This window comes from Puma concolor, chromosome E2 (genome assembly GCF_028749965.1).
Source record: "Puma concolor isolate L17-30 chromosome E2, mPumCon1.1.hap2, whole genome shotgun sequence".
Taxonomy (NCBI): domain Eukaryota; kingdom Metazoa; phylum Chordata; class Mammalia; order Carnivora; family Felidae; genus Puma; species Puma concolor.
In genome coordinates, this window is record NC_141681.1 from 7,771,135 (window position 1) to 7,784,257 (window position 13,123).

At 44.8% G+C, this 13,123-nt stretch overlaps 1 protein-coding gene and 1 long non-coding RNA gene across 10 annotated transcripts in view; one reads left to right on the forward strand and one right to left on the reverse strand.

Annotated features, from left to right (window-relative positions):
• Positions 1 to 13,123, reverse strand: part of LOC147573348 (uncharacterized) — a 125,863-nt gene that overhangs the window by 18,666 nt on the left and 94,074 nt on the right. For 7 of the 9 annotated variants that reach the window (XR_015244651.1, XR_015244656.1, XR_015244652.1 and 4 more), the window contains 3 exons: positions 9,050 to 9,147; positions 3,805 to 3,939; positions 2,014 to 2,174 (listed from right to left, as the gene is read on the reverse strand). This is a non-coding gene — a long non-coding RNA (uncharacterized LOC147573348). Of the gene's footprint in view, positions 1 to 2,013; positions 2,175 to 3,804; positions 3,940 to 9,049; positions 9,148 to 10,307; positions 10,522 to 13,123 lie in introns of all 9 variants that reach the window. The other 2 variants (XR_015244653.1, XR_015244657.1) reach the window with 2 other exon arrangements.
• Positions 1 to 13,123, forward strand: part of LOC112857566 (polycystin-1-like protein 2) — a 94,882-nt gene that overhangs the window by 10,893 nt on the left and 70,866 nt on the right. The window contains exons 5-7 of the mRNA XM_086688839.1: positions 1,393 to 1,540; positions 10,286 to 10,515; positions 12,222 to 12,623. Coding sequence (XP_086544965.1) covers positions 1,393 to 1,540; positions 10,286 to 10,515; positions 12,222 to 12,623 — 780 coding nt within the window. The remainder of the gene's footprint in view (positions 1 to 1,392; positions 1,541 to 10,285; positions 10,516 to 12,221; positions 12,624 to 13,123) is intronic.

Here is a 13,123-nt window from a genome sequence, read left to right on the forward strand (position 1 = left end):
AGAGATTCTATCCGGCAGTCCCCCCACTGCTGTGCCCCCCACCCCACCCCCGCCACAGTGCTCAGAAAGGCCTCGCTGCTGCCTGCGTGTCCTCAGGCAGCTATGAATCAGGACCACGAAGACTTTCTGACTAGCTCTGGAAAGTCCTTTTGATGTGCATTCAGCTTCTTCTATCTTTTCCTTCTTCATTTGTGCTCAGAAACTGAAAGATTCTGCTGCACAAATTAGCCGGGGGCTGTGGGAAGCCTCAGCAAATTCTATGCCCCTCCCTGTCCTCCATAACAGTTTTGAAAGCTCAGGTTTTGTAAAATGTAATGTGCACTAAATGGCTTACAATGAATCTTTGGCCACCTTAGCCAAGTAGATCTTCCTAAAGGTGCTTGGCTTTTTTGTCTCTTTAAACATGATGAAATACATTTAGACAATCAATAGAATCCTGGTTAAATAAATTAGAGTACATTGTGCAGCTATTAAAAAGAACAAGGCAAGGGCACCTGGGTGGCTCAGTTGGTTGGGTGTGTGACTTCAGCTCAAGTCATGATCTCACAGTTCGTGGGTTCGAGCCCCACATGGGGCTCTGTGCTGACAGCTCAGAGCTTGGAACCTGCTTCGGATTCTGTGTCTCCCTCTCTCTCTCTGCCCTTTTCCTGCTCACGCTCTGTCTCTCTACCTCTCTCAAAAACAAATAAACATTAAAAAATTAAAAAAAAAAAAAGAACAAGGCACTTCTGAGTTCATACAAAACCATCTCCAACATATACTAGGTGAAAAAAAAAAAAAAAAAAAAAGGAAGATGCCAAATAGTGAACACAGCATGAACCATTTGTAAGAACAGAAAAGTATGTATGTGCTTAGAATGTGTAGGTATCCCTGGAAGGTGACCCTGGATACTGGTAACAATGATTGCCTCTGGGGACACTGCAGGATGACAGGGGAGGGAGGCTTTTTTCTCACTCTATACCCTTTATACATTTCAAATTCTGTACCTTGGCATGTATTACCTATGAACGAAATATAAAATTTAAAAGAACTTTAAAAAGTAAAAACAGGGGTGCCTGGGTGGCTCAGTCATTTAAGCGTCCAACTTTGGCTCAGGTTATGATCTCATAGTTTATGGGTTCGAGCCCCACGTCGGGCTCTGTACTGACTGTTCAGAGCCTGGAGCCTGCTTCAGCTTCTGTGTCTCCCTCTCTCTCTGCCCCTCCCCTCCCCTGCCTCTCTCTCTCTCTCTTTTTCAAAATAAACATTAAAAAAAGTAAAAATAAAATTATAAAAATTTTAAAAGCCCCACCTAAAGATAAAGGACAGGTGGATAGAAGAGAGTATGTTTTAAACAGAAGCATGCAATTTTGCTTTGTGATGGCATATAGCATTTTCCTTTTTGATCTGCAGGCCTACAGCTGATGGTGTCCAATGAGAGTTTCATCTTTGACAATGTCACCATCTCCCTGACATGGCTCCTCTCTCCCTACATTGGAAACCTTTCGTGTATAATTAGTACAGGAGATGGCCACACTTTTGATCCCTACTACCCTCCCAGGTAAGAGGAATCTCTGAGCCTTGAGTCAGGATGTATCAGTCAGCTTCTGCTGCATAACAAAACATCCCCAAACTTAGTAGCTTACAATAATATTTATTATTCCTCATGGCTCTTTGGGTCAGCTAGGTGGCTTTGCTTATCTGGGCCAGCCTTGCTGGGGGCACATGGCCTCAGAAGTCCTCATGTATATGTCTGGTGGTCAGCTGAGTGTTGGCTAGGGGCATGTATTGCATAATAATCACCCAACAGGCTAGTCTAGCCTCACTGGCATGGTGGCAGAGGGTTTCTAGCAGCAACTGAGAACAAGGCCTACTGTGCAAGCATTTTTAAAATCTCTACTTGTATCACATTTTCTAATGTCTCATTGGCCAAAGCAAGTTCCATGGCCACACCCAGGCTCAACAGGTGGAGAAACAGACTCCACCTGTTGATGGAAGAAATGGCAGAGCCACAGTACAAAGGGGCATACGTACAGAAATGGCATGCACAGGTTTTCTCACTATGGAGGCCACATGAACAGTCTTGAAGAGCTGGGTCCTTATGGGTTCGCTCTGTGTAGAATCGCTCCTGGGTCACTGTCCAAGGAGTTGGTAATGATGTGAAAAAGATGCTCGCATGGATGTGGGAATGTTTTCTGTTGGCAAGAATAACAAACAATAATAGTAGCAATATTCATAACAGTCCAGCCAAGCAGCTTTCACATATAATCTCATTTAATCCTCACTACAAACCCTATCAGCTAGATCTATGCTATCCGGCAGAACAGCCACTTGCCACATGAGCTATTGGGTATTTGAAATGTGGCAGGTCTTAATTAAGATATGCTGTTAATTAAAACACACGTGGGATTTTGAAGATTTCATCCGCCCCTCACCAACCTCTCATAAAAGATGTAAAGTACCTCACTAATTTTTAAATATTGATTACATGTTGAAATGAAAGTATTTTGGATATATTGGGTTAAAGAAAATAAATTATTAAAATTAATTTTATGTATTACTTATTCAATGTGGCTCTTAGAACATACACATGGGTGGCTCACACTGTATTTCTATTGGACAGTGTTGAGCTAGGTAACTGTTATTTTGTTTTCATGGACAAAGCAGCTGAGGATCAGAGAGGTATAGTGGCAGCGCCCAAGACACACAGCTTGTGAGTGGCAACATGGTAACACAAGCCAGGACTGTCTGGCATAAATGCTGAGGCCCTCAAGCCCCTGGCAGATTACACGGCATGAAGGCATTATACTCTGCATCCTCTAGGAGAGCCGAACCTCCCCAGCCTGATGGCAGCTGAACTCAATTCATAACATTTCCAAGTCCTACTGGGCCTGGGGTAAGCTCCATTCTGCTCTGCTGGGTGCCCCCAGAATGATCCAGAATTTCCAGATCCTCAGTGGGTTGGGGGCTTCTTACAGGGGTCTTCAGTTCAACATGAATCCCCAGGGAAATAATGGAGGCTCATAAGCCCCTTTCCTAACCCTAAACATCTGCAGTTCTACCCTGTGGGGAGCTAGAGGTTCTGAATCCAGTCCTGCACATGCTCAGCATTGCTGGAAGCCCTGGCTGGGGTGGGGCCAAGAGGGGCCAGCCCTGTCCCTGGCCCAATTCTGCCCCAGTGAGGGAAAGTTTCACACTCAACAGTCCTCTGAGGCCTCAGACATTGTGCTGTGCCGCCATATAAAATGGCATGTCCAGAAGCTAAGGTTCTAATCCCAGCTGCTGCTAACGTGTGTGAGACAACTTCTGGTCTTTCCCTGTGGCATTAATATTGGTGGCTGCCTTGTTTCGTGGAGTAAAATGAGAAATTACATGTGAAGATGCTTTGGGGGAAATGTTACAAAATGTTACAAAAGTGATACAAATACCCATGACCTTGTTGTGCAGGTTTCTTCCTGCTTGCTACCATGGCAATGAAAAAACAGCAAATGCTAAGCTATACAATCGTCCGGCCCCCAAATTTTAAACAACTTGCATTTGGCATTCGTCAAAGTCGACTGTCGGTAGCCCTGCTAAGACCTTTAGTTACACAAAGACATTCCAGTAATAAACAAACAAACAGTAGCTACAAATTGGAGCAAATGAGACAAAATGCTAGTATTAGTCAACTCTGGATGGTGAGGCCAAAATACTCAGCTTCTTCTGTCATTTTGGTTAATTTTGGGAGATCCATTTCCAATGCTTCCTTATCAGCAATAGCAGCCTCAGCACTCAACCTAGAATATTAAAAATGGCATGAATTTTAAGTTCACAGAAGTCACATACCTTGCGTGAATGTCGCTGTGCTTTTATGTGTTTGTATGGCATCCTACTTTTGCTTAAGTCATGATAAGCTAAGACCTAAATGGGCCACTTCCTCTCTACTGCAGACAAACAACATGAGCTAATGGGGAATCCGATCTGAAATAGAAACAACATAATAAAGTCAAAGGATTTCTCCTTTAGATTCTTCTTGCCTTGCACTCCCGATGTATTGTGTTCATTTGAATGTCAAGCTGTTTTGCTTTACTGTTTGTTGTAGGAAACTTTATACGTTTCTGTAATTTATTGTGTGCCTCCTGGACCAATTTGCGAAGGTGAAATTTGTCCTTGTCCAGCGTTGGGTGTCTCAGCGCCACCTACCGACAGATCAGGGGATTGCCGTCATTTTGGGGTCTATTCAGAGCTGCCTCCACACACAGCTGAATCTGGAGGGGCCGCTTCCCTGGAAATCGGTATTTCCTAAGACAGAACAAAATTTAGAGGGACCTAGATGTACACAGGATGTTGGGAAGCTCAGAGGAATTATGTGGAAGGTTATGGTCATAAAGGACTGAAGTCTTTCGGGGGAGCCAGGCAGGAAGTATGGAGGTAGAGAAAGGGACAACAGGGATGTGAAGGGGCGTGGCCTCCTCAGGTAACTGCGAGCACCTCGCGTTACAGCAGGAGTTCAGGGTATGTGGGGGAAAATGAAAGATGCTGCTGGAAAACTCAAAAGGAGTCTGCTGATAAAGAGCCTTGATATGCCAGCCAGTTTGGAGAAATTGTTTTTAGGAGAACATGTAGGTTGGGCACCAGGAAACTGATTTGGGGTACAGCAGGTTTCCCGGGGGAGGGGGGTTCCAGGATGGAGAAGGGGCAGAAGGTACAATGGGATGCACTAGCAACACAGGCCCTTCCCATCCCCACAGAGAACTCTAGAGCCGGGACCTGACGGGACTGAGGCAAGAGAGTGGAACCTCAGCGCTCTGGCACAGAGCAGCCATGGGATGCAGGAAGGCACCCTGCAGGGGAGGAGGTGGGGAGGCTGCTCCCTTTGGCCAAGGGGAATTCCTGGAGATGGATTCATCTGTGAGGCCTTGGCCACTAACACATCAGAGTGCTGGGGAGGGGCAGACCTCGGCCTTGAAGTGCAGAATCTGGGTGACTCACATCCACTACAGAGGATACTTAAGAATATTTAGGCCATTTGGCTACATGATCTGTGATTGTTAATACTGTTGCAAGAGTTACTAATAGTCACTGGGTAATTTTAAGGGCTAAATGGGACTACAAAGAAGAAAATAATTGGCACAGAGTTGATTCTTAAAAATGGGTAATTGTTGCCATTATGTTAATATTACAGAAGCATATACTACTTTTATTTTTAAGAGGCTAAGTGGCATAAATGCCATCCTATTATACACACATACACACACAAAACCCCACAATATCTGAGCCTATCACATACCAGGTACTTACTCAGCCATGGTCTCATTTAAACCTCACAACGACCCAGCCAGGAATGGCTCTCACCTCATTGTATGGACAAGGGAGCTGAGACTCAGAGTGGTTGAGTCATTAGGTTACACAGGTGACTGACGGAGCTCTGGAGACCTCACTTCCGGCTTTCTACCCTTTCCATTCTACCACACTGCCCAATTTGGTCAGGTGGCTTTATCCACCAAGCCGGCTAACAACTTGTGAGTGACATTAACAAAATGGCACAGACCTTGGTATTCTTAACAATTGGACATTCTGAGCAAAGATAAAAAATGTGAGCTCTCTTCCCCATTTTCTTTCTTTTTAAAGAAAAGCCACATCCCATTAACGTAAACGATCAAAGCAGCATGTGCAAATCAGTGAGTGGCAGTGTCTTCGACTAAGTTTTAAACTTTTTATTGAGGCATAAATATGTACAAAAAACTGCACAAAAAGATACAACTCAGTTAACTTCTACAAAGTGAAATGTCTGCACCCATGTAACTTGTACTCAGATCAAGAAACAAAATATGACCAGTCTCCCAAGAGTCCTCCCGGGGCCCCCAAGTCTACCAATTTCTACCACTGTCGATCAGCGTGACCCGTTCGAAACTTCTATAAATGGAATCATAAAGTGTATTCTATTTTGTGTCTGACTTCTCAACAGTACATTTTTGAGATGTATCCTATTGTTGTGTATAACTGTGACTTCTTTGTTCTCATTTCTGTAGAACATTCCATCACATGGATATCCCTTGCTTTACTTATTCCTTTCTAGTGCCGGTAGTCCTTTTGGGTGGTTTCCCCTTTGGACGATTACAAACTATGTGGCTGTGAACATTGGAGCGCATGTCTTTGCTGCATTTCTGTTGGGTTTGCACCCAGGAATGGCACTGCTGGCTCGTAGGATCATCAAAAAATGTTAGGTTGTTGCCTCCATTGCTTTGTACTCCGAGCAGATCTTCCCTTTGTTGGCAGCAGTTTCTAAAAGCACTTTGCTGTCTTCTGCCTCCAGTGAGATCACTGGGAGACAAATCAGGAAAAGTCCGTTTCTCTGCCTTTCGTTCCTGAGCACTTTCAGTTGGCAGGAGAGCTCAAGGAATGGAATGAGTCACTTTTCCCAGCAAGATCCCTGAAAAACAGCCCAGATTTTGCTATTCAAAACCATCCTTCCCGTGACTGAAAAGAGTTAGTGTTTTCTTGTTCTGAAATCCATGTGGTCTGTTATTAGTAGAGCCTACTCCAGCGTCCTTTTGATTAGTGTTTGCTGGTGAAACTTTTATACTTTTACTTTTAACCTATCCATGTCATTATATTTATTAATTTTTTTAAAGTTTATTTATTTATTTTGAGAGAGAGAGAGTGAGGGTGAGAACATGAGCAGGGAGAGAGAAGGGAGGGGAGAGAATCGGAGAGAGAGAATCCCAAGCAGGCTTTGTGTTGTCGGTGCAGAGCCCAATGCAGGGCTCAGTCCCATGAACCATGAGATCATGACCTGAGCTGGAACCAAGAATCAGCTGCTTTAACTGACTGAGCCACCCAGGTGCCCCCTTATCATTATATTTAACGTGGACTTCTTATAGACAGTCTATGGTTGAGAATTTTTTTTTAATCCCATCTGGCACAATAATTGGTGTGTTTGGATCATTTATAAGTAATGTAATTATTGATATAGTTGGATTTAGGTCCACTATTTTCTTGTTTTCTGTTTGCTCCTCTGTTTATTTTCCCTCTGTTCTTCTCCTCTCTTGCCTTCTTTTGGATTATTTGAATATTTTTAGCATTCCATTTTAACATATCTATCAGCTTTTTTGGTTATAGATCTTTTTATTACTTTTTTAGTAGTTGCTTCATGGATTACAATATACATATCCAACCTTACACAGTCTATATGGAGTTCGTATTTTACTTCATTAAAATGTTGAAGCTTTACTGGCATATAGGTCCCTTTGCTCACCCTCGTCTATATTATAGTTGTCATATGTAGGACATTTACATATATTGAAAATCTCTCTCTCTCTCTCTTTTTTTTTTTTTTTAGTTTATTTACTTTTGAGAGAGAAAGAGAGAGAGAGCAAGCACAAGCCAGGGAGGGGCAGAGAGAGGGAGACACAGAACCCAAAACAGGCTCCAGGCTCTGTGCTGACAGCTCAGCACAGAGGGGCCTGAATTTACCAAAATGTTACCAGTCTATGAATTTACCAAAATATTTACCATTACTTGTGCTCTTCCTTCACCCTTGAAATTCAAAGTTTCCCTCTGGTACCATTTCTTTTCTGCTGGAAAAACCCCCTTAAACACTTCTTTTATAGACTTTTTGGCAACAAATTCTCTTAGAGGATTTCTTTATTCCTGAGAACGTCTTTATTTTGCTTCACTTCCTGGAGGACATTTTTGCTGGATATAGAATTAGGTGTTGACAATTCTTTTCTTTCAACATTTAAAGATGTTGTCACTGTCTTCGGACTGCCATGCTTTTGAAGGGAAATCTACAGTCAGTCACATCACTGTTTTCTTTACATGCAATGTGTCATTTTTCAGGCTTGTTTTGAGATTTTTTTTTCCTTTACCTTTGATTTTCAGCAGTTTTATTACTGTATGTGTGGGCACGGTTTTCTTTAACTTTTCCCCTTTTGTGGGGGATCCATGGAGTTTCTTGAATCTTTACATGTATGTATTTTGCCAAACTGGGTAAGTTTTCACCCATTATTTCTTCAGTGTATTTTTCTACACCGATCTATCTCTTCTCACTGGTCCTCCCATGACACAACTGCTTTCTTTTTTGATATTGTCACACAGGTTGCTGATGCTCTACTCATTTTTAAAAATTTAATATTTTATTAAGATGTCAATTTATTTAATCTTTTCTTCAGCTTAGATACTTTCTCTTGCTCTTTGTTCAAGTTCACTGACTTTTTTCTGTCATCACTATTCTGCTATTGCAAGCATCCAGTGAATTTTTTATTTCAGATACTGTTTACTTCTAAAATTTTCATTAAAAAAAAAAGTTTCTGTTTCTCTGCTTAGAATGTCTGGCTTTCCATTCATTTAAAGAGGGTTTACTTTTATGTCATGGAGCATGGCTGAAATAGCTGATTTCAAGCCTGTCTGATAATTCCAACCCCTGAGTCACCTGAAAGCTGACATCTATTATGTTTTCACTTGAGATTGGGTCAGATTTTCCTCATTCTTTGTGTATCATCAAGCAATTTTGGATGATATTCTGGACATTTTGATAGTAGGTTCTGAGACTTTGGATCCAGTTAAAATCCTCTGGAAAATAGATTTTTGTTTTGTTTTAGCAGGCAACCCACCTGGTTAGGTTCAGACCACACTTTATGACTTGCCTTCTGTGAGTGGTGGTTCCCATGTTGGTGTCGTTTCCAAACCTGTTTGGGTTGGCCCCACTCATGGGACACTCAGGATGGTGTTATGTTGTAGTCTGACTCAAACAAAGCCTTGGCTGTGTGTCTTTGGCTCTACTTTGCACGTGCATAATATGTGAGTGAGCTCATAGTTTGTGCTGGGTTGTTCATGGAAGTGGGGGCCCCTCCTCTCCACATCTCTCATTTTCAGGGTCTCCCCCACAATCTTCAGCTCCCACACATCTCTCTTCACGGCTCCTCTGGATACAAAGATGGGTTTTCTCTTGGGAATTAGGTGTCTGCATCACCCTACACTGTCAGTGCAGCTCCAAGAGGGAGAACAGCCTAGGGCATGGCCAAAAGAGAGAAAAAGAGAAATGACACAAAACAAAACCAGGTATTATTTGCTGTGCCCTCAGACTCACTGGGTCTCTTTTCCTGGTTCTCTTGGCTAAACAGAGGGGATTTCTCTTGGGGGTTTTGTTTTCTTCATTCATTGTACAGTTCCATGACTCAGGGTACCCTAGGGACAAAGTCAAGATATAAAGGAGATTAAAAAAGAAAAAAGACACAAAACAGGAAAGTCCCATCTTTACGAGTAATTCTTAAAGCCTGGGCTTTCCTCCCCAGTCTGTCTGCTGTTGTTTACTTTTCAGAGTCCTCAGCAAGTTTCTTTTTGAATTTTGCCTTAAGTCGTAATCAATGGAAGAGACAGGTGGTGGCTTTACTCTTGGCAGGCGCCAAAAATCCAGCTACCGTTTTGCAAGCCTTTTCACAAATATGCTCATTTGTCAAATATTTCTCAGCACGCCCTCTATGCTAGGCGCTGTGTTAGGTGCCGGATTTATAACAGAGATCTAGACAGACACCGTCTGTGCAGACGACCTAGCGGGGAAGAATGCCAGTGGCGGAGCAAGCACACAAGGAATCAGTGTCACCCAGGAGAAGCAGCTGAGCTACAGCATTGCCTTTATGGGGAACCTAAGGAGGGCTTCCCTGAGGAGGTGATGTTTAAGCTGAGCACCAAAGGAAGACCAAGAGTGTGAGCAGACAGACGAGCCAAGAGCCTTCCCAGCAAAGAACAGCACACCTGCAGGCCTTGAGGCAGATGGGAGGTGGCACATTCCAGGAACCAAAAAGAGGGCAGAGCGGACATACAGCTGGGAGGGGTGTGGCAGGAGATGGGGGTGAGGTCAAGAAGGGAGGTCATGTGGGTCTTTATGGGCCACATTGGTGATTTTCAATCAGTTCTCTCGGCGAAATGAGAAGCCAAGCTTCTATCATTCTGATACATTTGGAATATGACCCCATTTTACAGATGGGGAAAATATGGTTCAGAAAGGTAGGCTGGGGCGTAGCATTTTACAGACGAGGGGGATTTATATGAGCCACAGAGGGAATAAATAGCAGAAAAAGGACGTGTAACCAAACATTCAACTCCCTGATTGGTCACTGCTATTTCTTCCACTCCCACCTGCTCTAGACATCTCAACGTAACCTTTGTGAATACCAAGGGCTTGGTCACGTAGCATCTCTTTCTTCACCTGTTTATCTTTGCAGGGCAGGGGAGGTGCAAGGTAGGTGAGTGCATATGTGCACACGTGTGTGAATGCATGTGTTTGTGTGTCCCCAACATGGCCAACACTAACTATTGCTGGCAGTTTATCCAGCAACGTGACCCACCAGTTCACAGTCCCTGGGGAATTTATTGTGTTTGCCGAGTGCACAACCAGTGAGTGGCATGTGATGGCTCAGAAGCACGTGACAATTGGAGACAAGACGGAAAGGCTCAGCGTGACTGGGTGCTCCGGCCTGTCGACGTTGGGAGCCAGCCCTCTCTGCCGCACTGTCTTCGGGGAACCTCTGTGGATTCAGGTGGTACTTGATGGAGGTAAGTCTACAGAAATGGTCAAGGTCAAAGCAACCTTGATTTTCCCCAGATCTATCCATCCAACTCCCAGGCTTTAATAAATACTAACAGCACTCATGTATCCAGTTAGTTTTTTAGCTATTCAACTTATTTAGCACCTCGTGCGTGCCCGGAACTGGTCTGAGTACTCCACGTGTGCTAGCCCACCCAGTATGTACTATTATTATCTCCATTTTACAGATGAAGAAATGGAGGGAAGGTTCAGGAATTGGCTTGAAGTCACAAGGCTAGTAAGCTAAGTGAAGCTCTCTGCCTTCCGATGCCCTTCTTTACCCACAGTCCCATCAGAACAGAATTTCCAAGTCACTCCTTGTTAGGGAACCTGAATAGGACCGGGAGAGCTACCAGCTGGGCCTGAGCCCATCTCAGTGAGGCCAGCGTTGACCAGCCTGGCACAATGATGGTCCCTTGTGATTGGTCAGTTTCTTTTCTGATTGGTCAGAGAGGCCATTTTAATTGGTCATGTCCATTCTGACTGGTCAAAGTGTCCTTTCTGATTGGTCACAGCATCTACTCTGATTGATCACAGTGTTCATTCTGATTTATCACAACATCCATCCTCTTTGGTTGGGACCCATGTAGTTTCAGTTGTTAAACATTCCGAATATCACCCCTCTTCTCAGTAGAGACCCTACCAACGAAGACCCACCCGTACCTGAGGCAGCATCTTTATTCCAGGGCACAGGTCTGGTTTGAGATCCGGACAGAAGCCTGCTGGGCTAAACCGTGTGGCACAGAGCTGCAGAGGTGAGGACATGGCTCAGTCCGACCTCACAGCTCCTGGAGCCTCACCCAGCAGAGATATGATGGAGCTTAAACACGGGGTCCTGAAACAGTCCTCGGGGCTCCTCTCTGTCTCGGTGTGCTTGTTGGCCAAAGACGGCTGCTATGTGCACCAGGGAAACATAATATAATCCTTCATTTATGTTTTTATCCTACAAACATAATTGCCTACTGTTTGCCAAGTGTGGGGAGAGGGAGCAGTAAGCATGAGTGTCAGAAGGTACCATCATCATTGTCTTTATCATTGTCATTAGCATCGTCATCACTCAAACAAGAAATACCCTAGCTTGGCTTCTGTTGCAAAGAATCCTAATTTGGTGGTTTAAATCAGATTTTTAGAGTCAACCACAGTATTTAGCATCCAGGTAGGACAGCCGGCCCCAACCTATAAGGGAGCCGCATCTTAAGGTGAACAGGCTGAGTGTTCCCGGGGAGCAGGGTTTCAGGCGGTCTGCCACGGAGGTGGAAGGAAATGACTTCACCTGCTCCTGCTTAGGACAAGACTCGAGGCTAATTCTCAGGCATAAAAATCAGCCACGCCTCGGGAGACGCTCCTGTGTTAGCCTTCCACCCTCCAAGGACAAACCTGTCCTCATATTTTCATTACAAACCTTTAAGTTTATGGGTAACACACGCAGAGCACGGAGCAGAATATGCAGATGAGCAGAGAGGACTCAAAAAGAAAAATCACTCATGAACCCCGTACTCAGAGATCATCACTGTTAAGACTTGGGGGTGGGCCTATCCTTCCGCATGTCTTTATGGCTATACCATCTCCATGTCTATGTCCAGAATCTGACCTTGGAGCTTGGGTCTCCACCGTCTCAGTACAATCTACTGCATGGCTGTTGCCAACATTCTTAAATATCTCTCACCCCACATAGGAAGAGGGGTGACTTACACTGTGTTGTCGGGTAATACAACCCTGGCTGAGTTCACCACACCAAGCGGCCTGCTACCCTACAATCTGACCCTGGACAGAGCAGCCCAGCAAAGGATGGGCCCAGGGATGCACCATCTGGAGATCCGAGCCACCAGCAACACCACTTCTGCACCCTCCTGGAACATCACAGTCTCCTTCACGGAGCCTCTGTCAGGGCTATGGGCCTCCTGGGCTTCCGACCACTTGGAGCTTGGACAAGACCTACTGGTCAACGTCTCGGTGGCTCGTGGTGCACCGGAGAGACTGACCTTTGAAGTGGCAGGACTCAATGCAACCTTCTCCCATGAAGAAGAGAGTCTCCAGGGACCATTTGGGATTTACCCTGTGGCAGTTCCTCTTGAAGGTATTTGGGGTGGGTGGGTCTCCTCCCAAATTTCCCTCCTCTTTCCTTCCCGACTCAGTGTCCAGGGTCCCGCCAGCCTGTGTCTGTGTGTCCTGAACACAAAGGGGGTTCACAGCATCCAGCCTGGGGCATAAAATAAGAAGAGACATCTGATCTGCCCTCAGAGCTTAGAGTCACAGGGGTTCTCACTTGTGGCACTTCTAACGTTCGGGGCTGGATCGTTCTTTGCTGTGGGGGTTGTCCTGCACACTGTAGGGTGTTTACTGGCATCTACCCACTGGATATCAGTAGCACCAGCCTCCTAAGTACAACCAGAAATGCCTCCAGACATTGCCAACTGTCCCTGGGTAGCAAAATCTCCCCCACTGAGAACCAATGGAGGAGAGTTGGAAGGATTCCAATTTTTCCATCATTTCTAGAGGAGAGTGTGGTTCAGGGGGGATCTGCAGTCCATGCCCTTCAGGGAGCGAGAGATAAAAGGGTGGGAGAGGGAGGGACAA